The sequence below is a fragment of the Emydura macquarii genome, unplaced genomic scaffold (genome assembly GCF_026122565.2).
Source record: "Emydura macquarii macquarii isolate MOO-44397 ecotype Brisbane River unplaced genomic scaffold, CSIRO-AGI_Emac_v2 contig_1119, whole genome shotgun sequence".
NCBI classification, from domain to species: domain Eukaryota; kingdom Metazoa; phylum Chordata; order Testudines; family Chelidae; genus Emydura; species Emydura macquarii.
In genome coordinates this window covers 21,050,598-21,077,858 of record NW_027131256.1, presented here as the reverse complement: position 1 = coordinate 21,077,858, position 27,261 = coordinate 21,050,598, and the positions used below count along the sequence as shown (strand labels likewise).

Here is a 27,261-nt window from a genome sequence, read left to right as displayed (position 1 = left end):
GTTGTTAACTTTGACGGAAATGCACTTGGGGAATTTGAAATATGTAATCATTAAAAATCCAAGAAATCACGAGTTAAGCCAACACCAATATCCAGAGCAGCCTCAGCTCTTATATAAGCACACTAAACACTCTCAAACTGCTCAGCACCACAAGAAAGTAACTGAATGCAACATAGAACAAATCAGAAATGTACCTATCTGATGCCTAAGTCACGCTCAACTACGCACTCGGACATCGACAGGAAATAGCTTAATTTAGTTGATGATGCAGCTAAGATTGAGAGTTTGAGTGCAATTCTGAGGAACAGATGCATGCACTGCAGTTGTGTATTTGCTGAAATTCAAAATACCATGTCAGACTTTGAAGCCCAAGTATGATTGGGTTTTAAGATGTTTGGGTAGTGGGGCATGCAAGCAGAGGCTGCTGCAATGTTCAAGTTGGCTTAACTGCCAATTTCCTGGATTTTTAGCAATTATATTGATAGGAAATGCACTTGGGCAATTTTACTCCAAACTAATTAAGTTTGCTTTAGAACAGAAATAGGATTCTCCATGGCTTTTTAGCATTAAAGCTCTCCCAAAGCAATCGTTATATACCAGCAATATAGTGACTGAGCTGGCAAGCCAATCTTCACTCGAGATAGGTCATGCCGTGAGAGACCTTAAAACGTGTATTAGTGAAGGAAGGAATGTGGGCCAGGACTCCGAGGTTAGACCCAGTTCATTTAAAGTATTCCCAGATATAATCTGACACAATAAGCAGCAGACAAGTACCACTGGAGTGGAGATGTGCAACAACTTAGCAACCAAACCCATCTCAGTGTGGAGATGCTCTCAGATTGAGCTAAGGACTAGCAGCAAATGACCCCGAGACTAGTCTGTGCAGCGCTCAAGCTCCCTCCCAAAGCATGTCTACGTACACACGAATTTCTGTACTGACCTGAGGTTTGGAAGTCTATCTGGATGGGATTGGATAAACCATTCACTGCCTCAAGCCACATGCCGCCACCACCTGGGGACCAGGCAGTCACCATGCAGCGATACAGACCAGCATCAGAAGTCTGTGTCTGGTACATCCTATAGCGGAACTCATTCTCCTGGACCTTCTCCAAGACCACACCATCCACTCGGGCTTGGTCTGTCCAGTCTTCCAGTCTTACCACCGAATCCTGGTTCAAGGAAATTATGCGAATGGTCCCATTGGGGTTTGAATGGCCTGTCAGTGGCTTCTCTGCTGTAATGAGGACAGAGTAACGTGGTGTCTTGATGTTCTCGGAAGACACCTTGCATGTCATCTCAAAGGTGTGACCTGCCACAAAGAACGACTTCAGTTTCACAGCCTCCACTGTTAGTGTATAATCTGAAAGATGGAAGGAAATAAAACAGCAATGAATAGCTTTCCGTGTTTATGTATCTTTCAACACAGAAGATTCCAAAATGCTTCATTAACTAGCAGACACAGTCCTAAACACTTCACCTATGGCTGGTGTAGCATGCATGTTGCTATTTAACAGCCCACTCAGCAATAACAACTTAGGATAGGATGTGAAGAACACGATTCCTGATAGACATTGCAGAGAAACTGTAACAGGCAGAACTTAATTACCCAAGCGGGCATGTGTCCAGGACATCAGGGACAGTACCCTTACTTTTGTATAAATCGCTAAGGGATCAAGGCCTCATTTTTACATCACCATGCAGGAAATTCCATTTCAGATCAAAGTGCTAGGGCACTGGTTCAGCACTGGTGACTCAAAATGAAAATTGCAGCCTACTGGATCAACACCACTTCCTGAAGCACTATCGGTTTTCCATGAAGATCCACTTGAGTAATGGCCTAGCTTGATTTGGCTTACCTTGCAAGATCAGCTGGGATCAGAGGGTTTGGTTGCAAAACAAAGAGTCCTACACATGCTGCTAAGTTTAGGGGAAAAATCCAGGATATATCTCTGCCTACAGATGTGGACTTTTCACCTTTACTCTATCGTTTTTCCTAAATCAGTCATGCAACTTGTAACATTCCTGTATCAGTTATATTTTACACAATTGACTACCATAAAAAAAAAAAGAGCAGAGGACTTACCCTACATTTCCTCACTCCTCCCTAAATCTGTGGGAGCCTGAATCGTAAATATCCCTTAATGACAGGATTTTGGAAAGTTCTGCATCTAGGAGGGGAGCAGAGTCCCCAGGCAGGGAAAGTTTTAACTCAAGAGTGAAGAATCAAAAAAGTTATAGGCAATTAAAAATAAAAAACCAGAGGCAGACAAAGGTAGGCATGTTGCAAACCTAAGTATATTGTTCACTACTGGGAAAGATCACACACATGAGCAGAATCCTACTTATTGAAGCACTTAAGATGCCAAGGACCATAGCATCTAGGGCCTGTTCTGCACACAGAAGTTGCACTGATTTCACTAAAATCAGTTTAAAAAGCAGTCATTTAAATAGTTATAAATTGATGTATCTGTTTAGCTTCTATTAGCAAATTTTACATACAAATGTAGTTCAAAAGGTGAAATTTCCACATTTTGGACAAGAACTTTGCTAACTACATTTCAAAGAACAAAAGTTACATGAAGGCCTTGTGGCCAATCTACAAGACACAGAGCAATTAGGGCTCCAATTCACATCCCTTCCACGAGGAATGCAGGGTTCTCTGATCTCCAGTGGTGTTCTAGGTTGGTTGAAGTGGGTGGAAAAAAAGACCCCATTAATATCTTCCCAGCTCCCCATTTATCTCATGAGCTGTGGCTCCTTCCAGCAGAGGGAGTACACGATACCCACCACTCCATGGATTAGAAGTTGATAAAGCCTCTTGGCTGACATTACCGTCCCCTCTAAACAAGGCAGGATTGTTTCCTAAAGCATAATCCCCTTTTTGGGAAACCATATTAACGTGATCTGTGTGAGTATGCTTTCTGTCCAATCTTCAAACCACTGCACACCGCCAGTATATTTAACTTTTCAGTCAACCCACATGAGTCAAGGTAGCTATTGGTTAATTATGGTACAACAAGAAAACACAGAAGTGCAAACAGTAGACTGGAACGAGCTCAGCGTTCAGTACTGTTTTTGCTACAGTGCATTTTCTTCCAATAATGAAAGTGACTACATATTAAACACAAACCCAGCGACGCTGTGCCAGGCAAAACTTTACAGGGCAACAGGGAAATCAGTTAGAGTAAGGCTGAAACACATACCCCCAAATTGAAATAAATACTTCTGCCTTCCCCAGGAGAGCAACAAGATACTAGTCATGATTACATTTTGCAGTGTTTTGCCTTTAAGCAGCAGTTTTCCCAATGAGCAAACAGCTCACAAAATGAGAAACTGAGTAAGGCAACTTTAAATCAGCACTGTAAAAGTAGATCGCTGTACAATGCTACATAAAGCATCAGCAGGAACAGAAAAGGAACATGATACTAGCAGTGGTCTGGGTGAGCATAGAATTAGATATTCCATACAACAAAATTGGAGAATATTAGGGTTGCACAATTAAGTGCTCAAAAGTCAGAGATGCAAAAATTGGGGTTCCATGCACAACCAAATCTCTGCCCCCATATGCACACATATTAAAATGCAGTCTAATTATACAATCACATTCTATTTTTCCATACCATCATTTCTACAAACTCTGATACACTGTTATTTATATTGTTGTAGTGCCTACAAACCTTGAGTAAGCCATTGTGCTAGGCATTGTACAAACATAGTAAATGATAGTCCCTGCCCCAAAGAGTTTATAAGCTAAAGACAAGACAACACATAACTGCATAACAACTGCCTTTGACTTCTTTGTAGTTACACAAACTTTGTCATCACAATGGGTCCGATACAGCTGAACATCCTCAGCTCTCATTGAAGTCCGCTTGTTTAATCCTATTGAAGTCAACAGGAGTTTGGTCACTGACTTCAATTGAAGCAGGATGAAGCCCGGTGAGCGCTGAAAGAGCTTGGACCCTTTGCAAGAGGTGCTCAACAACTTACACTGTCATGCCTCATTAGTATCTCAAAAGGAACACATGTAGAGTTGCATTAACAGTACATTTTGTTATTATGGCTTTTTTGCAATGCCATTTAAGTAGAAATGCATCTACCTTGTAGTTTTCATGGGACCTGTCAAACAATTTTAATCTTAATAAATTTAAAATACTATTATTTTCTCCAAATATAAGATGCTATGTGAGACAATGAATTTACAATGCTTTTATTTGTATGTCACTGATTTGAACATTGATATTCTTAATTAGAAGAGTAGAGGTTTGAACGCTGAATTTTTCCATAAACTGACATTTTAACTTGTCGGCGTTTCCAGGTGTAAAGTATTTAATCACATTAAGCAGTAACAGTTCGTTAACAGCAGGAGGGAACATAATGAAGTCTCACGGACAGTAATGTAGTTACTAAAATAGTTATTGGTGCAACTGGATTCTGAATGCCTATATTAGGCAGCAATGCACGCCACTGGTAAAGTTGCATAACTGAGTTCCCCTGTAAACCCAATTTTGATAGGTGAGGTCTGAGACAGGTAGAATTACTCTACCAAATTTGAAATAAATCAGACAAGGGGTTGATGCATTAGGAGTTGAGGATGAATTACAATCTAATCTTTTTGCCTTTCTGTAGCCAGAAAGGAAAGAAGAGAAAAATCTAGTTTGCTGGACTCGCCTAATTGAGATCTAGGGCACAGGACCTGGTTAATGACTCAAATAGCAAAGGCAGATGGCACATCAGCTCTGGTGAGCTATTCTGAGCTCAGCAGAAGTTCAACAGACCACGTCTGAGAGCAGCAAGAGTCAGGCTTGCGGGAAAGAGGGATGAGAGGCAGGCGAGCAAGATTAAGGGTGGAGACTGTCCCTTGGGTGTGCTGTCCCCCAAATTCTCTGTGCTTGTCCCTGTCCCCTCTGCTGATGAGGTCTCCTGAGGGCTTTGGGAGATCTGAGGAGGAAGCGGGAACAGCACATAAGGGGCCATCACCTCCCTGCCACTTCCTGCTGCTTGCTGGACCTCATGCATGGAGCCTCAACAAACCCTTTCCTTGCCTCCCTTCCTGACCCAGCTGTCATCTTATCCACGTGGGTCACCACGCATGAGGCACCCAGGTCCCAGGGAGTGAAGATCCACAGTTCTGCTCCCCCACCTTCCCTTGCACAGAGTCCAGAGAACACAGTGGGTGCAGCAGGGAAGAGGTTCTTCACACTCCCTGGGACCCCAATCTCCACCCTAAAAACCCTTACTGAGCCCATCCCACGAGCCTACTTAGGCTCGTCAGGAACCATGTGCTTCCTGAGGTTTGTCAGGTGGCTGAAGAGCAAGATTCCTCACGTGGGGTTAGAGAGGGAAGAATCAGGGAGAAAGGGGAGATAGCCCACCAGGCCTGTGGAGCATCAAAAGGCACAAGGGAAGTGAGGAAGAAGTTCTTCACATGATCTACTCCAGGGGAGGCAGGCGGCAGCAAGGAGCAGAGTAGAGGGAAGTTCTTACTGGATTCTGATCATTTTCAAGTCTCCTGCAAGCCCCATACTTCTCCCTTTCCCGCAGATCTGAGGACAGACCCAGGCCAGTGGCCCTTAAGAAGTTGACAGGAGTATGGCTCCCCTCCCAGGCTCTTTCGGAGAGGGGCCCCTGATCCTTAGGGCTCAGAGGGGTTCATAGATGTCGGACTCCTTTTGGCAGGCCATACGTCTATAGCATCTGAACTCCCTTCCAAAGGATGGTGCCTAGAGACTGTGGTTAGCAGGTTTATGACCAGTCACTGACAGTTTCACACACGCCTGCAATGACCTCCTCTTAAGGACTGCTTGATCAAGGCTCTTCTCTTGTGAAGCTCCTAGGAATTAAAGGGACAGGGCTCCTGTCTAGCCCAGAAAATGGAAATTGGCACACCAAACATCTTTTTACCAAAGTTGAGATTGTCTTAAATATCAGGATTTTGACTGAGTGCATAGATCAAGAAGAAAGTGTTACAAAACCCCAGAGTTAAGGCTATCCCAGTGGAGTTGCAACAGTATGTATTACTTCCTAACTCAACCTGAAAATACAGAAATGTTATAGTTTTTCTGGCTTTTGAAACAGTTCTTTTTCAGAAATTATGCATTCAGCTGAACTTTTTCAATTAAGAAGTCAATTAAGAGTGCTGGTGAAAACTGACAGCTTGATTTATGGACCAACTGTCCAACTCTTGCTCATGAACATCTTGCTGGGAAGGTTTTTTTTAAGTAGTTTTCTGTTGATAAATACGAGCACAATAAAGTCTACAGTCCATGTATGTAATAAGCAGAGGAATAGCATCTTAGTCTATTTCCATCTTGATGTATGGCCATGCATTCATGTACTCAAACCACATGCCATGAAAATGGCTTTAATAATGCAAGATTATCTTGAGATGTTATATAAAGTGTACATAATTTAATTAAGTATATGCCATAGTCCTCATTTGAACTCCTAGCTCTTGAAAGAGGAACAGAGCATCTCTTCAAATTTAAAATGATTTTCACTACAGAGTAGTGTACACAGAATCGTAATAGATAAACCTAGTAATTTCTGCGTGTACAGAAAGTCTACAATTCAGAGCGTTTTGAAATAAGACCGTTCCTACTGCAGCATTACAGCTACCTTATTAACACTTCCTGAGGACTGGTTACACTAATGAAATGTTCTGTTCAGTTGAGGTTCTTTACACCATTGCCATGGTACCTGAATGCCCCAACCTCCCTAGTGTGAGCTTCGGTGGCTCACCTCAGGCAGAATTAAGATTGTGATTGATGTTTTACGTGACTGTGGTTAATTGTGGAATTACATCCTTAACTCTGAATTTCCTATTTGTTTAACACTAACCTTCTTGAAAGTTTATACATATTTGAAATATTTGTGCCTTCAACTTTAACTATTTTTTGTGGGGGCCTGGCCAGAAATTTTTGCTATTTTATACTTACTCTGTAATAAGAGTGGTGTATTGCTTCTTGTTAATAATTTTCAGGGCCAAACTGGCATATCTGGCATACACAAAGGAGAACAGAGTATTGCAAGATGGTGCGTATGGGTCTGTAATGTTTATAGTAAAAAGTGGTTTCAGGTTTTATATTTCATTTGGGAAATATCATCACTTATGATCATGTAATTAGGGATTATCACATAATGTATACACACAAGGGGGCAGAGTAATTGTTGCATTTGGACACTACTCAGCTCTATATGTCCTTTTCACTGCACCCAAATGGTGCTTTCTCTTGACTTTCCCAATACCTGTCTGAGATCACGGCCTGAATCAAAGCTAATTGGTCATGGCTCAATCCAGATAAGACAGGAGTGATGCTGACTCAATGAGGGAAGTAGTAAGAGATGGCAGAGGCAATATTGGCTCTCCTGAGTGAGAGGAAACACCTTTTTATTAAGGTTCACAGCCTGCTGATCCTACTTAACCTTGTGTTCCTTCTGCAATTCCAGGAAACAGTAGTATCAGAGTATTCTCTTATCCATCCGCATTTCATTAGGTTGTGGTAAACACATCGCTACAGCTATCCACACCTTTCTCACCTTCATATTAGATTACTGCAGTGAGCTATTCTTGGGCTACAGTACTTAGAGTTTCATGCATGGAACATAATTTGTGCTTCAGAAATGGTGCTGGCTTTCAACTAGTTTTTGGATGCAATTCAAGGTTTTTAGGTTTAAACTATAAAGCACAGTATGTTTTGGGTCCTAGCTGTTTTATAAATGCGTCATGCTGGGAACTGAAATCAGTTGGAAGACAAGTTGACAATCCACAGTTTAAGTCTTGAGGGCTTAAATATGGGAGAGCATTTTCAGCAAAAGGCCTTACTCAGATTCACTTCTTCAACTCATCTGATAGAGCCAGAGTTGGCTGTCAGTGAGGACATGCTGCAAATCCACATTGTCAGTCAGGCTTTTGCACACATGGGCTAGAGTAAGAAGAGTTGATTTTCCAGGATGGGCAGAAAGCTTTTTGTTTTGCTTTCGGAGAGTGCAAAGTGTCAATTATAGGACCTAATACACAGAGGATGTAAGGTGCCAGTAGGTACATTATCAATATAATAAGAGGGTCTTACAAACAAAGGGTGATTTAATGTGGAATCCCTTTGTCTATGAAGGATACCCTTCATGAGTCTCCTAGAACAAGATCACTGTAAAACCAGTTCCTAAAATGATGCTCTTAATTCAGAAGCGACAAAGGAAAGAGTGGAGAAGAACCTCTCCAACTGTAATGATTCAGTCATCCTCAGGACACCAAAAGAGACATTTCCGCTCATGCCTCCCAGGAAATCCCCTATTTCGATTTAACATGAAGGTAGTTGCTGTTAAATCAGAGCATTGTTCTGTTCTATAGGGGCACCCAGGCCTGTCTTTATCTACATCCCACTTCCTAGCCTTTGCTACCTTGCGGGGGGGATGCGAAGCTAGTATTCTCTACCTAGCCAAGCTTTTCCACCTTCTGATTTATTCAAGCCCAAGGATCAAATGGGAACTGCTTCAGAAGAAAGAGGAAAAGAAACCACAGCAAGGATCACCAGGAAGCATACATGTGCTTAGGCAGTTATTGCTAAATAGGAGGGAGGAAAGGTCACAATAAGGAAAAGAATCAGTGTTTCTGCATCCCTAATATGAGACATCAATATTTTTGGCACTAATTCATGTAACTAACTGTACCTCACTTACTACCATAGCTGGGATCATCCATGTAACCAGGTACGGATTTGGCTAAAAGAGGGCTCTAAAATTGCCTTATTCTGACTGCCAGAAGCTGGATCACTGAAAAAGTGCCTTGTTCTGTTCATTCCCTCTGAAGCACCTGGCCCTGGCCACTGTCAGAAGACAGGATACCGGGCCTAGATGGACCATCGGTTTAACCCAGTATGCTCCATTCTTATGTTCTTAGTGATCAAAAACAGAAAGTTCCCCAAACCACTCTTCATCAGTTGCTACTGGGGAAAGAGCACAGGCCCTATTAATCTGATCTGTGAAATACTGCCTGAATGACAATCACTGAAAAGACAGATAGTTATAAGGGAGAAAGAGTTTAGAAACAAGGGGGGGAGGGAAGGGCAAGAGGGAGGGGCGCGGAACAAACCACTTTTCCACCAATCTCCACCCTGACAAAAATAGAAAAAAGGGAAATTGTGGCTAGAACAGATGTTTTGACAGGCTTGGCATTTAATGCAGTTACCTTTAAAAACTTTTCAGTTGCCTTAAGTAACACTATCTTAATATGTACAATATCCCCTTCTAGAGAGTGCTGCAAACACAAAGGTAACATTATCAAAGGCAAGTCAGAACGTTAAAAGTCAGGGTAATCACTATACAAGCATCACCCATGCATAGTCTCCAAGTGAAGAGCATCAACTCTTAATTCTCATCAATCTGTCCCACACAAGCAAGTGTTAAGAAGAGTTGCCAAGGGTCACATTTCTTTTCACCTCTATTTTCAGTTATTTCTGAAGCACAAGGATCATGCAGTTCACAATTAAATCCAGGGTAACAGCGACATGGGACAACAAGCCAAGCGAAAGTCAACTAACTTCAGGCCAAACACTTAGATTTTGTAAAAGAAATGGAGGGTTTTGCAAAGCTTGACAGTGTTTGTAGACTGTATGGATGTCTAAAGAACAATATCAGTGAAAGGAGACATTCTCTCTTATTCAAACATTCCCATACAGTGCTGCAACCCCACATTCAACAGCACTGGCTCAGGCATGAGGCCCAAACCAGTATGGCATCTCTAAGCAGACAACTGTGTTTTATATGCAAGCATCAGTGCTGAAAGTAGTAAATAACCTCAGGTACCATCAGCAGCATGTTTTGTTTTTTGGTTTGGGGGTGGGTTTTTTGTTTGGTTTGTTTGTTTGTTTTTGTTTTTTTTAACATAAAAGTTATGTTCAGAGTCTAAATAAAATAAAAAAGTGAAGTGAAGTCAGATCAAGCCAAGATGCCTTCAAAATAAATAGAAGAACTTTACACAAACTACGTCAGAAACAAGTTGCGACTTATCATAATGATTGGCTGTATTTGCAAAGCTGAGGAAGCACAAAAATTTTTGAGCTATATTGGTCTCCCAAGAATGAACAAGGTACATTAACAGTCTCATATTAATGAGCAAACAAGACAGTTACTGCATAATACAAGCCAAAAGAAGAGCCCTCAATCTCTTCATGTGGCCTTTACATTTCAAGGTAGGATCTGAACATATATGTACTGAATTCATGGATACATTAGGATACAAGGTCTTTTCGTCTTTCTGTAAAGTGTGGTTGAACACAGCCTTGTCCAACCGAGCCTTCTTGCAAATTCTCCCAATGTTGAACAAGCACCAGTGTAATATCGTTAATTATAAGAGAATCTGAGAAAAACCTCACTGTAGGCACAAGCTGTATTTAGAACAGGCAAACTTTTGGCTTCCAACAGGACATGCAAAAGGTTCTCTCCTTAGACAAGCACCTGGGAGGTTGGCTGCCTTCTTTTTATTAGGCTTGGGAGCAGTTAGGAACTCAATCACTAGAGATTCTTGTTAAACCAATAATCAGAGGACAAAAAAAGCTGGCAGTAGCTTAACTCTTTCATGGCTGCAATGTTGGTACACACCAAGTCCTGGAGCTTTGTGGTAGGAAGGAGGGGAGAACCTTGCCACTTGCAAAACTGACGGGGTGGTGGAGTAGGATAACGAGGTTTTGGTCAAATTGCTGAAAAAGACGTGTGAGTGGAGTGAATCCTAATATGTTGACACCAAATTTCTCATGTTCTCACCACATGGGTATAGAATGGCTTTTGGTTTTTTGTTTTGTTTTTTTTAAATGAGTGACAGGGTTGCCTTTCATGTCAGCAAGTGCACCATTCCTTTCCAGTATATGTCTTTCAGAAAACCCACAGGCACTTGGGCTACAATATTAACACTTGCATATAAGTGAATATTGTGAAACTAGCACAAGTGTTGAAAGAGTACCAGAAACAGGAATAGTCACACCTGCCACAATTTTTTCCACAGCCATTAACATGGGCAGTGATGTCTCATGGCTCCAGATTACTCCCGCTGCACAGAAGACTGTTATAAATGGCAGACATACACTCTGCATGTTCTGGCATACAGCTTAGTTTCCTGGGGGCAGCATCTCTTGTACCACAAACGTAGGTTCTCTTCATCAGATGTTTCCATTAACATGGTGCTAAGTATTTCTATTTGCACCTACTTGTGATCAGACTGGGTGCCTGCCATATTAGTGATCAGACTGACTGCCAAGTGAGGTCTTTCCTTTGAAAGCTTCAGAGAAACGTGGTAACTTGTTTGATCTTGCCAGGATTAAACCTCTACGGGCCCACGCCAAGTTACAAAAACAGACTGCTCTGAATGTTATATGCATGTTTCTTACAGGTCCTCTGTTTGCTGAATCACTACAGTTTGGTCCCGCTCTATTCTGAGGCCGTTACCTGAGCGGTTTTAAACTGGTTCAAGCAGGCTGAGTTTTAAACATGGCTTAGCCACCCAAGGAGGGAGGGAACCAGAATGTTTGAACAAATATATTTTGGAAGATGCACACATTAAACAAAGAGAAATTATATTAAGTCTTTTGCCTAAATGCTGTGTTCTAGTCTAATCCTCCACTCAGTGACCCTACATCTAAATTGGAACACTGTTGTTAAAGACGTTGTTTTAAACATATTTTGGAGTGACCCAAAACTGCTCAGCTAGACCAAGTCATTTTAACCCCATTTTAAACTGGTTTTTAGAATTGTTTGAGGCAATATTTTTAGCCCCAGCATAGATGGGACCTCTGTGATGAATGGTCGAAGTCTTGCCCGGCCATAGTCCCCTCCTTCCAGCAAATCAGCACTGAATGGAGTTTCAGCACTGAGTGACTCTCACACTCAGCTATTATTTTTCAAATCCAGTTCCTTGCATGCCTGCAAGTTTCCCTGTGGTGCCTTCTTAAAGCCAGCACCTATGGATAAAGGATGGGAGGGAGAAGACAACAACTTTGAGGTTGTAAGCTTGTCAAGCCATGGACTGTTGTCATTTTGTGCCTTACAAAGTAGTACGAAACCCAGGTTAATTGCTTAACATTAAAAGGTATTACACAGAGGCAGAGAGAATTGTTCTAGTTGTTGGCAATGGGATGCTTAAGTGGGAGATAGAGATCCTGACCACTTGTGTTTTGTGTACCATGACATTTTTCCTTCACAGAAGGCGCAATAACCCCAGTGCCCTGGCCAGATTCCAGCTCTGAAAGTTACTTTCTGCCTCCCTAAATTCCCACTGCAGTTTGATGGATACACTGTTATTCTTCATTTCCTTGCCAAAACATTGTATGATACTTGTTAGAACCATTAAGAAGTTGCTCCCTTCCACTCCAGAAGGGGCTACAATTCTGTAGTAGATAAAACAATCCCTAAATATACCTCCCACCGGAATATTTCTGGCTAACAGGTGCTATAAGAGAAAGCTAGGAAATCATCAGCTACCAGCATCATGAGATTTAAACCAGTAAGTGTGAAGTACCTACCTTGGGTAGCCCAGAAAATGCTGACAGGTGCGGAATTCACATCCTTGCTCTTTACCCAGCTGTTGTTGTGGTGCCTGCTCCAAGCAGAGATGACACAGTAATAATCCCCTCTGTCTGATTCAGAGGTCCACTGGATTCGTAAACTGAAGGTATCCATAGCCAGTTTAGAGAAAATGATTTCCCCATTCTGGATCCGCCGTCTGCTCCTATCCCCAACCAGCAACGTCCAGTCTGCATCCATAGTGGCAAGAAGTTCATCTGTCACAACATCATCACTGCGCAGGCGCATTCTATAGTACCAGGAGACTGTAAAACGTATGTTTTCTTCTCTGTTCTGTGCATTCACGATCCTGCACTCCAGTTCAGCCGGGTCATCTGAAAACTTCGGTGTTTTAGAAGCATTCAGAAATACTTGGTAATCAGGGTCTGCAAGGGATTTGAGAAAGTGGAAAGAAAGCCAGGAGAACAAGTTAAAAGTAGCAAGTAAAAAAGCAAACACAGAGGTAACAGTGAAAAAAGTGCAGTCCTGACACCTGGAGCTATCCAACACTACACATAAAAGCATGTGGGCTAAATATAGCTTTTATTTTTAAAGTCAAGGGATTAGAGACCCGGACTCTGGCTCTGCCATAGATTTGTGTGACCATAAGCAAGTCCCACAGGCTAAAATGTTCAAAAGTGGCCTTTTATGTTAGACATCCAACTTACTCGTTGAGCTTGATTTTCTGCACTCATGGATGTTAGCTGGAGTTGTCAGACTCCAGCACTTCAGAAAATCAGGTCCAATGCATCTCAAGGGGATACAGCATCTGAGAAATAATGTTTCCTTTCCTGGCCTGTTCTCTGACATCCAAGTGCGCAGGTGTCAGTCTCAGATTTTAAATCACTTTCTGTATTTCCCCAGAGAGCTCAGGATGAATATGCAACTTGGGACTCTTCAGTCTCAAGTTGCACACGGATCAGTTGAGACTAGTAAGTGACACCCCATTTCCTCTCCCTCTCCAGGATAAAAAGCCCATCCTCATCACCAGATTCCATCCCTTCCTCTTACTGTCCCACGCCCCACAGATCAATAATACCAACTCCTGCCTTGCCCCTAGATAATGCCAACAGCATTTCAAGGTTAACTCCAGCATACATCATAGAATGCTTAGCTGGTTAATATGACAACCAAGGATACACATAGCAAAAGCAACTTTGACTTTGAATTGTGAAGTGGTACAACCTTGGAATCTCTCAAGGTTCATAGTTTAAGAGCTAAGCAGCTGAATCTAAGCTTGGAACAGCTGGATATCTTAACACAGGAAATGATGAGACAAGGTTGCATGACTTTGTTCTCTATTAAAGCACAGAGACAGCAGACTATAGGCTTGTGAACAGTGATGCTATGATAAGAATCTCTCAGCAATGAATTTTGGTTATGGAAATAAGTGCTTGTTTACCACTGATCAGACTTATTTTCCTGTATTTATTTATTTTACTGTAACTTGACAAACAACACCTGACTTTCTATTGTTTTTGATTAAATACCCCCAACATTTTGTCCATGTTATCATAAGTATTCTTTTTTCCTTTACTTGTAGTTGATGTATTAATATCAGAAACTGTAATTGTCTATAATTGGGACAGAGAAGGAAATGCAAGTCTAAAATGTAGCCTCCTCTGAAACATGGCACTAGAACATCTTAATAGAAATGCTGGGAGATAAGTCCTAGCACCTTTTCTCTCTGGATGCACTAATAGTCTTTGGGTGCATTTGACAGTACAAGTCCACTTAACCTGACTACATCTACACTGGCAATTTTAAGGGAATCTCCAGCAGTTGCTATCACTGGTGCAGCTTCATCAATGCTAGCAACCATAGGAGCACTAGTGTAGACAAGACACTAGTCATTTAATCATTGTTTTTTACAGGATTGGATGACAAGAGTAAAAATGCAAGTAGCTCGTTTACCCTAAAGCTTCCATGATTGCTAGCACCAGTAACGGTGGGAAATTTCCCTAAAATTCTCAGTATAAACAAGGCCCCTCCCCCCAAAAGATACACAGTATTCCTGTTTCACAGTCAGGTAAGAGATTTGTATGGGAGGCCATGAGAACCATCACCGCAATCCTTGCAAGAACTAAATCCCCACAGGTCCTAGACAGCTTTATCCACTCCTCACATTCTATTTACAGGCAGCAAGAGTCTTCAAGACCTGAAACCGAAGGACGAGTGTCTCAAACCACATTACAGTATTCCAATCCCTCCAAAGCCAGAGGGGTTAAGGTTAAAGAGTGGTAGGTACAGAAGGTACTGTGCTATGCCTGCTTTAGCAGCTTGGTTCAAACATGGGAGTGTTTGAAGGCTGAACTTCTTCTCAGGCTGTGAGCAGGATGAGAAAAGAGCTGAAAGAGAGAGTTTTCAGCTAATCGCTTTGGTTTTATTAATGATGATGATGATGGAGGAGGAGAGATTGCTCGGGAGAGTTTTGGCTTTGACAGCACCACTCCAGCTAGGCACGTCACACTGACAGACACTCAGACAGAGGATTTAAAGGGAATAAAAGGCTCCCTGGATAAACCTCATTCCTCTACTCTGTCAGCTGTCAACAAATAGCCTCTCTGACAGTTCATTGACTTAATACCACGCTAGCTCTGAACTTCAATCACGGAGGAGGGGGTTGGGGTGAATTTAGGATGCAGTTTAGAACCTCAGATGCCGAGAACTCTTCTCCCAGTCCTTAGCCCCAGGTAGCAGCTTTTATACTCTCCTGCACCTGCATCTCAGCCAATTGGTGAGAGAAAGGACAGGAAATTGCCACCACCCTAAGGGATGCTTCAAAGCCGAGACAAGATGACCTGCTGAAGCCAGGTTTTGAAGCTCACAAACTTCACAAGCAGTTGGAATGGCCAGATGGTGCTTTGAAAGGAAGAAGGGAACCAGTACAAGATAGCAATTGCATCAATATCTTAAAGCATATTGGGAACATTTTTTAAAACGTTAATGGCTATTAACTGCCTCGTGACTTGGCCATTCACTTCTGAGTGCCTGGGTTAGACCCTAATTTAGGCTTGTTGGCCTCCATTCTAGTCCTCAGACCACCACTACAGTTTGGCATTACTGCCAGTGTCTGATCAGGAGAGACTTTGAACTGGAACAGTAGCAGGCTTCAAGCCGCAATTCAGTGCCCTGGCAGAACTGGGGGGAGTGGGATACCTTGCAAAGCAGCCTGGGCACTAACTGGCACTTGGCTCACTTAACTCTGAAAGATAATCAGTGCTTTCTGGATTTTAGCAGAGCATGGGTAGGAATGGACCTCCTGGGTTTGAAATGCTGTCAAAAGTTATTTAGATCCTAAATGCAGAAGTCAAATAAAGAAATTGTTTTAATAATTCTTTGAGAGAGGCTGACATGTCATGGCACACTGTGAAGAAAACAGCCCTTTAGAAATTCTGCTTACGTTTGGTTTTCTGTATCACTGCAGCGTGACTGTTCGCTTCTCAGGATATTTGCATAAAAACAAGATCTTTGTAGCTTAAGAGTTCAGCATAATACAATTCAGGTAATACAAAGCAAAAGCTGGTTAACTCCCAATCTATGGTGTATGCAAGACCCAATGGAATATCAATCTTATAAACACATTCCTTTTTCAGTGTGGGGAGAGTACTGCCCTACCCTTGCAGTTGAGGTGAGCTAGATGAGTCTGCTAGGTCTTCTCCATCTCCAGCTATAATTCTACATAATAATCCTGTCCACAAGAGTTAACTGATATCACATATGTAATTCAAGGATTCTTAACATACCATATGAACTGGCAGACATGACAGCCTCCTAAGCTTTGCAGTGACACATGGCATGACCTTTCACTTGTACAACAAGTCTCTTGGTGTCATATGGTATTAAGGACTTCTATAATAAAGTTAATTAGGGGAGACCACTAAAAAGTAAATAAAAGATCAGTAAATTTACCACTGGATTAGACACTTTTGATTAGTGAGCAGAACCACAAGAAGTTACTGTATGAAGATTACCCGGCTTGGTAACCCTGTCAGCCAAAGAGACAATCCTTTTATATTTGTAAGGTTAAATTAGAAAAAAAATCACTCATTTCTAACATTTTAAAATGTATTTACAGAGAACAGAAAATTCTGCTAGTCCAGGTAAATTTACATTAATGGTCACCTGCAAACCAATACCATCTGTCTTAACATTGAAGTATTCAGTGAGTGCAGTATAAAAACCTTTCTAGAGTAGATTACTAAATCACACTTATGGAACAACCTGTCATAAAAGAATAAATATAACAGTTCCCACAGGGACTGTTATCAGGCTTCCCAAGGTGCGGAAGCTCCAAACTTCACCAGTTTATGTAGGCTTTAGTACAAGGCCCTTAGGCTCCTGGCATGTCTCCTGCATGCCTCTCTTTTCTAAAATACATAATGACAACACAGGCCAAAGAGTGGGTGTGAGTGGATCTGTATTGCAAGGGACATGGATAAAAAGACCCTGGCATAGGAACATTTTTCCATATCTGTGGCCCATGGGATAGAGGGATGCTGAGAACAGATCCTGCAATGTCTTTGCCCTGTATACTCTATGTGGACTTGAACACAGGAAAAGAACGGCTCATTATCTGTAGAGCCACAGGACGGAGCCACTTACCTAATGCTGTCACTACCACGCTAACTGGTGAAGATGTCTTCTGCACCACCTGGTGCCAGCTCCTATTGTGCTGTGGCACCCAGATGGCTGCTTGGCAGAAATAGTAGCCAGAGTTTTCCACACCCACATCACGCACCAAGAGGTGATAGGAATTTCTATCCATATGATTCGGGCTGACGAGTGTAGAGCTGCTGATCACAGAATCACGGTCCACACTTAACAAAACCTGGGCATCTGACAAGGTATCATCAGGTGACTTAGTGAAGTACCACATGACCTGAGTTTGGAAAATGCCACTTCTGTCTGTCGTGATGTTGCAGGTTAGGTCCAGGGAGCCCCTTTCAGTCACAGACATGTTGCTTGCTGCCATAAGCACATCCAGAACTTGGAAATTAAAAAAAACAAGACAAGACAAGTGTTATTTTCAAGAGTTTGTCAAACTAATTAGTGCTGGCTGCGCCAATACTGCAAGTTCTCAAGTAGTTTCAGCTTTCTGCTTTCAGTGCTTGCTTGTTTAGTGACTTGATTACAGGTTTGCACAGGTCTATAAAAGTTGCAAACTGTGTGTGTAGCAGATAGGACATGGGATGGGGACTCAAGACTTGGGTTTTTATTCCCAGCTTTGCCACAGACTTCCTGTGTGTGTTTAGGCAAGCGATAACATCTGCACTTGTTTCCCCATGAGAGAAATGGGGATAATATTTCCCTATCTTACAGTGGTGCTGAGACACGTGGGCCCTATTTCACAGAAGGCAGAACTCCCATTTAAGTGCACCCATTTACATCAGAGCTGAACTTAGTCTCTGTCTAAACAATTTTGAGCTCCTATTAAAAAACAACAAAAAACACTACAGAAAATTAAGTATGACAATGTAGGCAGCCTGGCCAAATCTTGAACTCCTGACTTACCTCAAGGGGATTGTTGAGACCAGAAATAAAAGACCAGAGGGCAATGGTAGTTCTGCAGAATGCAGCTTCTTCTCGCACTACAGTGTCCACCATATACTAGACAGTTTACAGTAATTCCAATAGCTACTCAGCATTTAGAGCCATGTCAGTCCCAGGATATTAGCGAGACAAGGTGAGTGAGGTAACATCTTTTATTGGACCAACTTCTGCTGGTGAGAGAATCAAGCTCTCGAGCTTACTTCAGATCTGGGAAACTCACTCAGAGCACAGCTACTCAGAACATTTAAAAGACTCCTCTCTTGGCCAGTGGTTGTACTCAATCCACAGAACACATTGTCACAGCCAGCATCCAGAGAGGCCTTTGTGGTGAATAGGCTGCAAAACTGGTGATAGCACAATGTAGTTTAGCTTAAATAATGAAGAGTCTATAGAAGGAGGGACTTACTATTCAAAAAACTTTTCAGTATAAGCAGACTTCAAAACCTCACTTTTCAGCCCCCAGGATTTATTAACATGGGCTATTATTTACCGCCTGCTGCAAGACTTTTCAGGTGTGTGTTACCTTGTCCCCTCTCCCTCATTTGTCTGTTTCTGTTTATCCACCTGATGCACATTGTCCAAGGACTGTTTGGGCTATTTGTTTGTACACTATCCAGTAAAACTGGCTCTAATTCTTGATTGGCACCTTAAGGTACCTGAGGGTCCCAAAAACCCCGATCAAGAATTAGAACTCAATTCTGCTGGACACTGTCAGAGTTGCTACATTCTCCTTCATACTGGTCACGTGCCCACCTCAGAAGGTGGCTAGGCATTTCTTTGGTGGGTGAAGTGATTTCTGTCTATACGCGGTCTATTCCAGTATATATTGTCCATCAGTTTGTAAAGCGCTTAGAGATTCTTGGGAATGGTACTATATGAATACAAAAACCTGTATGTTTCTTCTAATTATCAAAGCCATTGACTTTAAAACCAAGAATTACTCCTCTCACAGCACACCATTGCATGTGTCAGCACAGAACAGGGAGAGGGCTGAATCTGACACACAAGGAGGACATGATCTACTCAACTTCATGCAATTTAGGACATGCTGCCATTGACCAGGCTGAATTTAGACGCCTATAACAAAATAAGAAAAAAGTCACCACAAATGCAGCCCCTGCTCATGCATTGTTGCTGGTCCCTAGTTTTCCCACGGTTCATTCAATCACTGATTTAAACCCACCTCCATAAGCTGGCTTCTCAAAAATTTAACAATTTGACAAGGCAATATCAGAATTAGAGCCCTTACTCACTAGCCCATGGCTCTTGAGAGGGCATTTGAGAACTTTCCTGTCTAGCAGGCTACCTTAGAGAAGAGGGAGCAGATTGGTCCTGCAGAACTCACCACTAAGCCCCACCAGGATCTAACTCAAGTCTGAATTAGTTATCCAGCCAGAAGTTCTGAGTTCTCCCTATGGCAATTAAAGGATTTCAAATGGGAGATTCCTTTACAGTCTGAACACACCATCACAGTTCAGGACAACTGAACTTGTATTTCCTCTCAGCGATCCAGCAAGGACAACCACCCTCAGGCTTCCAGCTCTCCAGCTGTTGCTTTTCTTGGGTGAAGACACACACTTCCTATTGACCAGGGAATTTCCAGGCTGCCCAACTCTCTGTCTACACTGCGTTATTCCCAGCACAGGCAGGCTGGCCAACCTCACCTATTTGCTTTCTCTTCAGAGACTGATAACAGATTAATAACAGAAGTATAAGTGACTACATAGTTCTCCTTGTGCAAGCCTATTTTAGTCTTAAGATAAAAAGCGCTACAGAGAAAACAAAGAATCTACGCAGTGTGGTAAGTTTGCCAGAGAATCTCCCATACATACAGTTCTACAGTAACACAAAGAATTGCATTTTCAATACAAAGGACCCCAAAGACACCAAACCCAATTCAATAAGGTTTAACTTAATTCAATAAAGTTTATCTTAATTCCGTAAGGTTTGCTCAGGACATTGTCAGTCTGTCACACAAACACTTCCTAAAACATGATCACTCATATTTCTAAGGAGAAATCATGCCTGCCCTTCCACCAAGTGATAAGATGAATCACTATTACAACCTCCCCAACCCCACACTTTGGCAGGGCTAGCACAATTATGTGCTCAGTGTATCTACTCAGGAAGCCAGTGGGCAGGAGCTTTTCAGATACTCACAACCCTGCACCAGGAGTATTTTTGTTTCCTAAACACATACAATTTACAGTACCTTACTGAGGTGTCAGCAGTGCGTAGCAATACTCCTGCTTTAGACAACTGCCAACATGATCGAGCAAGCAGTCCAATGGACTGGGGGCAGCACAACAAACACGAGCAGAGCTAAATAATCATACTTTGAAATTATATCTGTCTTTATCCTGAAAAGCTATATATGCAGCAAACACTACATACCTGCCACTGCAGCACAGCCACCTCTGGGGAAGAATGGGGCAGCTGTTTAACAGCCCAGAGCAACACTGTACATCAGCTTAGGACACAAAATGGAGTAAAAGGAGAGAGAAATTTGGGGAGACAAAAATACAAGTACCCAAGCAGGAATGTCACCAAGGCACTGTAATAACCCTACTCTGGGGAGGTGCGCAAGGAAATGGAATGCCAATAAGGGTACATCTGCAATGGAATAAAAGACCCACGGCATGGGCATGACTGGCTCGGGCCAGCTGACTCAGGCTCATGGGGCTCCACATGTGGGGCTAAAAATTGCTGTATAGGCATTTGGTCTTGGGCTGCAGCCCGAGCTCTAGGACCTTGTGACGGGAGAGGGTCCCAAAGCCCCGGCTCCAGCCCAAGCCCAACCGTCTACACAGCAATTTTACAGCCCACGCCCTGCAAGCCTGAGTCAGGCCAGACGCGGGTGTTTAATTGCGGTGTTGACATACCGTAAGTGATCTGAACCTGGATTTTACACCTCATTTGGAAGACAGAGCTTTCATCAACACATCTCCCCCCAGCACTATGCTGAGGCCCTGTCAGCATTCATTCAGAAAGAAGAGAGCCACCAGTATCAACTCCTGCAGCAATCTAGGGTTCTCCCAGGAATACTGACTCAGCCTTTCCCGGCTTCACTTCTGCTCTCACAAGTTGTCATGGCTTCGTTGTGGCATGGTGACAAGTCATGAGCTAGGAGACACATGCACCTGAAACTCACCAGTCGGTTGGATTACCACAGTTGCTATTTCCACATTCTTCTCCTGGATCTTCTGCCAGGAACTATCTGCACCTTTCACCCACTCACTCACAAGACACCTGTAGATGCCCTCATCCATTGACAGTGCCTGGGACACAGAGAGCCGATAGATGTCATTTGCCACTGTGTCCAAGCGCACATCTCCGTTCAGGTAACGCTCTTTGTACTCCGGGCTGGGCTGGAACTTGCCCTCGTGCGTCAGTGAGAGGATTTCCTGCCAGGCTGGGCCATTCTTGAGCTCCCAGGTAACTTGCAGGTGAGTGTGCTCGGAGGAGGTGGTGGAAGCCGTGCAGCGTAAATCCAACAAGTCTCCCTCAGACAATTTTCGAGATGTTGAGGACCGGGCTTTAGAACCACTCACAGTTAAGCCATCGGCAATCACTATTCAAAGAAGAAAATATTATAAAAACACAGTGAGTAATACAAGAGAGGTTATGAAAATGGTAAGGGGGTGGTGGGGCAATGGGAAATGTAGTTGGCTGACTGACCCAACTGTGTGATTATACTGAATTCTCACAACAGATCTTGGGCAATCACTCATTCTCATCAACCCCACAACCTTCCTGCCCCCTCAAAAAAAGAGTCACATTAAAACCCAGGTATTTTATCATAGCAAGCCACCCACTTCAGGAAGCAGGAATGAAGGCCTTAATTTTATCATTGCCCCTTTTCCTCAAGTTCTACTATTGAGGGCAACACCAAGGCAACACCGTTCCAACCTGCTATACACCCCCAGGGAAGGGCCCTAGTTGTTTTTGTGGTATTCAAAGAAGAAACAGGAAGGAACAAAGCTCCTCTTCTACCAAAGAAGATAAGCCAGGATGCCGCCGCTGAAGGAACACAGCATGCTGTCTAGAAAAAGGGAAATTACTCCTATCTCACTGGGAAACCCCTAGCTGACATTACCTCAGCTGCAGAACATCCTCCGTCTCCCCTCTTTTATTCCCTTTCTCCCACCCCTAAGTTATTCTCCCTGCCTCCACATCAACCAGCATTTTACCAAAGGTTGTGGTGGCTTCTATTTAATTTATTCTATTTAAATCAAGACTGGATGTTGTTCTAAAAGATCTGCCCTAGGAATTATTTTGGAGACATTCTAATTATGACCCGTTTTATATAGGAGGTCAGACTAGACGGCCACAATGGTCCCTTCTGGCCTTGGAATCTATAAATCTGGAAAGACCATAAATTGGCAGCACACTGGACTCTAAGAACAACCAATTTTTAGTTTGTTATTGGTTTTTGGCAGTTGGTAATACGAAAAAAAGTTTGGTGGCATTTACAATAGCGTGTCCCCTTCACCTCTTCATCTCACTTGCCTCTGCTGTTGCCACCCTTTGAATAGCATATTTGTGAAGGGTGGTTTCAGGAAAGGACCTGGAAGGACATGGACCCACACACAAATAACCAGTAACAGGAATTTAGACAAAAACAGGACTATGTCTATTCTCAGGACTGTACAGATGCACAACATGATGAGAACATCCAGTGGCATGTATTATCTAGTACTGATTATGAACACCCCTCACCCTGTGGAAATACCTTTCACTTGGACCGTAGCATCATAATTTCCCTGAACTGTGGCATCTGTGCTGGGAGTGATGCATTTGTATTCTCCTTGGTCGACTGGCTGGATGCTTCTGATCAGGAGTTCCACAGCATTATTGCTGCTCCTCCTCAGCATGATTTCTCCGTTGCTAACCCTCTTCTGGTACTGCTGGGAGGTGAATGACGAGTCCCAAGTACTCACTATCCGCACAAAGTTAGTTCCCTGGGAAAATTCCCAGTCAAAGTTCTGCTCACTGGGTCCATCATAGTCACTAACATTGCAGGGGATCACCGTCTCTGTACCTTCGACTCGAATGAGTGGGCTTTTGGGCACCTTCACAATTCGCCCTTTGCAGAAAGCTAGGCGGGGAGAAGAGAAAACAGATAATTAACATAAGAATTACCATGCTGGATCAGATGTGATGTCCAGCTAGTCCAGCATTTGGCTTCTGACTGAAGCATTTCTGCTTTAGAGGACGTGTGAGAAGCCCCACACTAGATAATTATAGAATAACCTGGCCTTACAAGTGTTTATTCTAACACCTCTCCATTGGAGGCTGTCCTGCACATATGGTGCTTTATTTCCTGTCTAATGTAACAACGGATCATAGTTGGGGTTGGTCCTTCTTTGAGCCAAGGTTTGGACTAGATGACCTCCTGAGGTCCCTTCCAACCCTAATCATCTATGATTCTATGAATAGCCACATAAATAGCTTAGCATGATTCAAAGTACTAGACCTCACAAGATACTATTGAAAACAAGTTCCATAAGTTAACTACGCATTGTGTATAAAATGATTTCCTCTTTTCAGTTTTAAGTTTATTGCCTTTCAATTTTAATCTGAATGTCTCCTTAACTTTATGAGAAAGGGTAAACAGGCATTAATTATTCTGGGTATCTTTTATCATATCCTCTCATTCATTCTACTGTCTAATAAAGAGTATGAGGACAGTATGGAAGCATCTAAAACAGATGTGTCAAACAATACCCACAAGCAGGATCTAGGTGTATGATTTATTTATGTGGTGTATTCGGATTCTGCAGAACTTAAGTTTTCATTTCTTTTTAAAGTAAATTTTTATCCCACCTGGTTGCAAAGAACCTAAAACTTAACACCACTAATTGTAAGTGATTCATCATTTCATTGTTTAATTTAGCAGTAGAATATGCAGAGAGAAAAAAGGAGGAGAGAGAAATCAGGAAGGAGGATGGGGAAGCAAGAGAAACCAAAGGTGGAAACAGGAGTGGGCCTAAAGGATAGATGTTCCTACTAAGTAATGCTGAAGGCAACAATAAGGGACAAAACTAATAGTTAGCAGTTTAGTTTTTACACAAAGGACATTCTAACCAGATCTCTCAGTAAACATCCCATTGACATCAGTAAGCATGAAGTCTTACATTTTTACCCTGCTTTGACAACCAAAATTAAAATTGGTATTTAATCTTCTCCACAGAATGGAGTTCAACACCCCTGCTCCAAAGGGTAGTAGCTCAACACTTTTGTAATCCTATGCATTCCCTGTCCTCACAGTCTACTCCAACATTAAAATTAAAGTAAAAAAATCTTAATTTACTTAAATCCCCAACTTCTCCCTCTTTCGAGGCACACTTTGAGACCACTTTTGTTGGCTACACCCTCAATCCTCCTCTAAAAACTTCTGACAGAAACCCTGATATGCCATTATCTTGCCATGACAGGCAACACACACTGCAACTGTGGTAAAATGTTGCAGTGTAATAGGACAAGTGTGCATCCACTGGCAAATCTTTTGTGCACATTCCATTTCTGTACCCAGTCTGTAGAAAATCAGTACTGGCTATCATTTGCTGACCAAGGGACTATTAGCCAAGTAGCCACAGACATTTAAGGTTCCAAAAGGCAAGGTCCACTCTCCCCACTCACTCCACATTTCAAAAGGAAACCTGAACTCTATCCCATTTCTGCCACAGAGCAGTTCAGTAAAGAATTTGTCTTTCCTTCTCACATCAGAAGAAAGAGTTTGATCAAGATTAAACTATCCAGCCTGAATTGCTCACAAACAAATTCCAAAACAAATAAAAAGGAAGAGTCTACAGTTCAGGAGAAACAGCCACCTAAAATACAAGCACAGAACTCAACAGAAAGGAAAGGCAAACGCTCTCCATCAGGCATTCCAAAACCCCAGTGAAGACCACAGCATAAATGCTTAGGGTAATAGATCATGCTTTGGTACATCATCACCTGGTGGTACAGGAAAGATTGGATAATGTTGCAAATATTTATTGGTAAACCAACAGGGCTCAGAGCTGTACAAAAGATAGAGAGACATGGTCCCAGATAGTATTCCTTAAACCTGCACAAAGGAACGTGTTAATTCCCTGCAGAAGACTGGAGAAGCAATACATTATGCTAGGGCCAAATGCAAACCGCTTAATTTAGCCAGATGACCTGGCAAAGAAACAGTAGAGAGACTTTTCCTGTGGGTTTGGCTCTGTAGCCCAGAGAATAATCTCTGCAGCTGCAGGCTGGCTTTGGCAGGTTAGCTCACTTCCCAAGAGAGAAAGAGTGCTGTCTTGATTCAAAACCCAAGCCTTTCCATGAAAGGAAAACACTTTTTCAGCAAAAGATGCAAACCTGTCAAATTCAGTCTCCGAACAAAAATCACTTTCTCAAACCTGTAATCCTGCTCCATCACCCCTAGCTATACATCCAATGCAAGATATAATGGTATAGTGTGTGGGAGTCCCAAGGGGCAGCCAGGATGTGAAATGATTGGTCCTCCTGAGACCACTCAGGCTTTAGGACCATAAAGTGAGATCAAGTGGCTCTAACATCCAGAGTCCTCTGGAGACAGCACTAAGATGGGAAGTCTGAACACAGATTTAAAAAATACAGTTCAACAACTTTTAACCACTTCACTGTCCATACTGGGGAAGCCACCTGTTATAAACATGGAAGAACAACGTATGTGTCTGAGAAAAAGATTCAACAATGAAAAGATTCATTATACTAAATTATATCCCCGTTTGCAGATCATGGTACACATAGGATACAGGGGGACTAATGTGAGATTCTAGTCATAATTAAGTTTAGCTATAGAATTTCCAACAAAAACATCCCATTGGCTAAAAGTCATGCTGTTGTCATGTGAATATAAGCTCAGTAAAAACGCCAGGATTGATCAATAGGAGCCTCTCTCTCAGGGAGGGGCCCCACTGGTTGATGGGCACCATGTCACTGCAGAGAGGATGTGCTCTGCCCCATAACCTGGATCAGTCAGGAGCATCAGTACTTAATTCAATGCAACATTAATTATAAAAATTAAAGCCTCCACAACAATTTTAACACAATTATGTGCAGAAGTTACCTGGTATGATTTTTTTTTTAATCTTCTCTGATTATAGACACCAAGACCTTTACATAGCAATTCAACTAACATAGGAATGAAGAATTGATAGGTCATCTTCTCACCCCTGCTCTTAACTCTATAATGCATTTTCCCACAGAATCACAGCCCAGAGGCAAGACTTCATTTTGCAGTACATTCATTTCTATTGGGCAGATGCATGATATGGCAAAGTTAACATTGTGGTAAGCTTAGCTAATTTCCTGACTTTCATGCTATTAAATTCCCAACCTTAGTGCTCCATTAAATGTAGGCTTTTACTTTTAACATCTTTTTCTTAAAGAAAGCACTGTAATAAACTAAATGAAATAACAGCAGGAAAACATATAAGTTACATGAGAGATCAAGTCATTTAGTCATTACTAATAAGGAAACTGGACTTCTCTGCCCCATCCAGCTATGTGTCTTCCACTTTCCCCAGTTCAGTTTTAACGTAGGAGCCCACACAAGCAGAGCTCACGTGGGAAAAGGCAGAGTTTACAGCCTGTAGTGTAAGGAAGGAGATGAATATAAGCATAAATATGTGCTCCTACAGATTGCTGAAGAGAGAAGCTAGCATGTCTAGCTTACTGGTGCCTAGCATGGTTATGTTCTCTCTCTACACCACAAATTAAGTTAGTAATACAAAAATAAACTGACAGTGTTACAGGACTCAAGCCCATTTAAACCTCAGTAAGCTCAATTCATCCCCCACCCCAATCCTTTACCACTCATCCTCTTCAGGAAAAAGTGAGCAGTGGATGAGCCTTGCCATGTGCCCTGTTGATCAAAGCAGCCTCCGACAGACCAGCGAGGGGAGTGAATTCCAGAGTGTAGGATCCTTCACCTACAACACTCTGCCAGGAGCCCTTTGACATATGAATCTAAAGGCTATTGAGAAATAACATGAGGAAAAGCAAATACTAAGGACTTGGCTATACTAGAAAAGCTGCAGGGGTTTAACTGAATTGATTTAGTTAAGATAGTGCAAGCCACCTAACGTAGGATGAACTTAAAATGTTTTCACCCTTGCTCAAACTGATTCATCTTAC

General features: G+C 42.3%; 1 protein-coding gene across 1 annotated transcript in view; it reads right to left on the bottom strand.

Moving 5' to 3' along the window:
* The window catches only part of PTGFRN (prostaglandin F2 receptor inhibitor), a 97,326-nt gene that overhangs the window by 34,725 nt on the left and 35,340 nt on the right, over positions 1 to 27,261 (bottom strand). The window contains exons 2-6 of the mRNA XM_067546305.1: positions 22,838 to 23,203; positions 21,257 to 21,676; positions 17,158 to 17,541; positions 12,513 to 12,938; positions 941 to 1,360 (exon numbers count right to left, since the gene is read on the bottom strand). Coding sequence (XP_067402406.1) covers positions 941 to 1,360; positions 12,513 to 12,938; positions 17,158 to 17,541; positions 21,257 to 21,676; positions 22,838 to 23,203 — 2,016 coding nt within the window. The remainder of the gene's footprint in view (positions 1 to 940; positions 1,361 to 12,512; positions 12,939 to 17,157; positions 17,542 to 21,256; positions 21,677 to 22,837; positions 23,204 to 27,261) is intronic.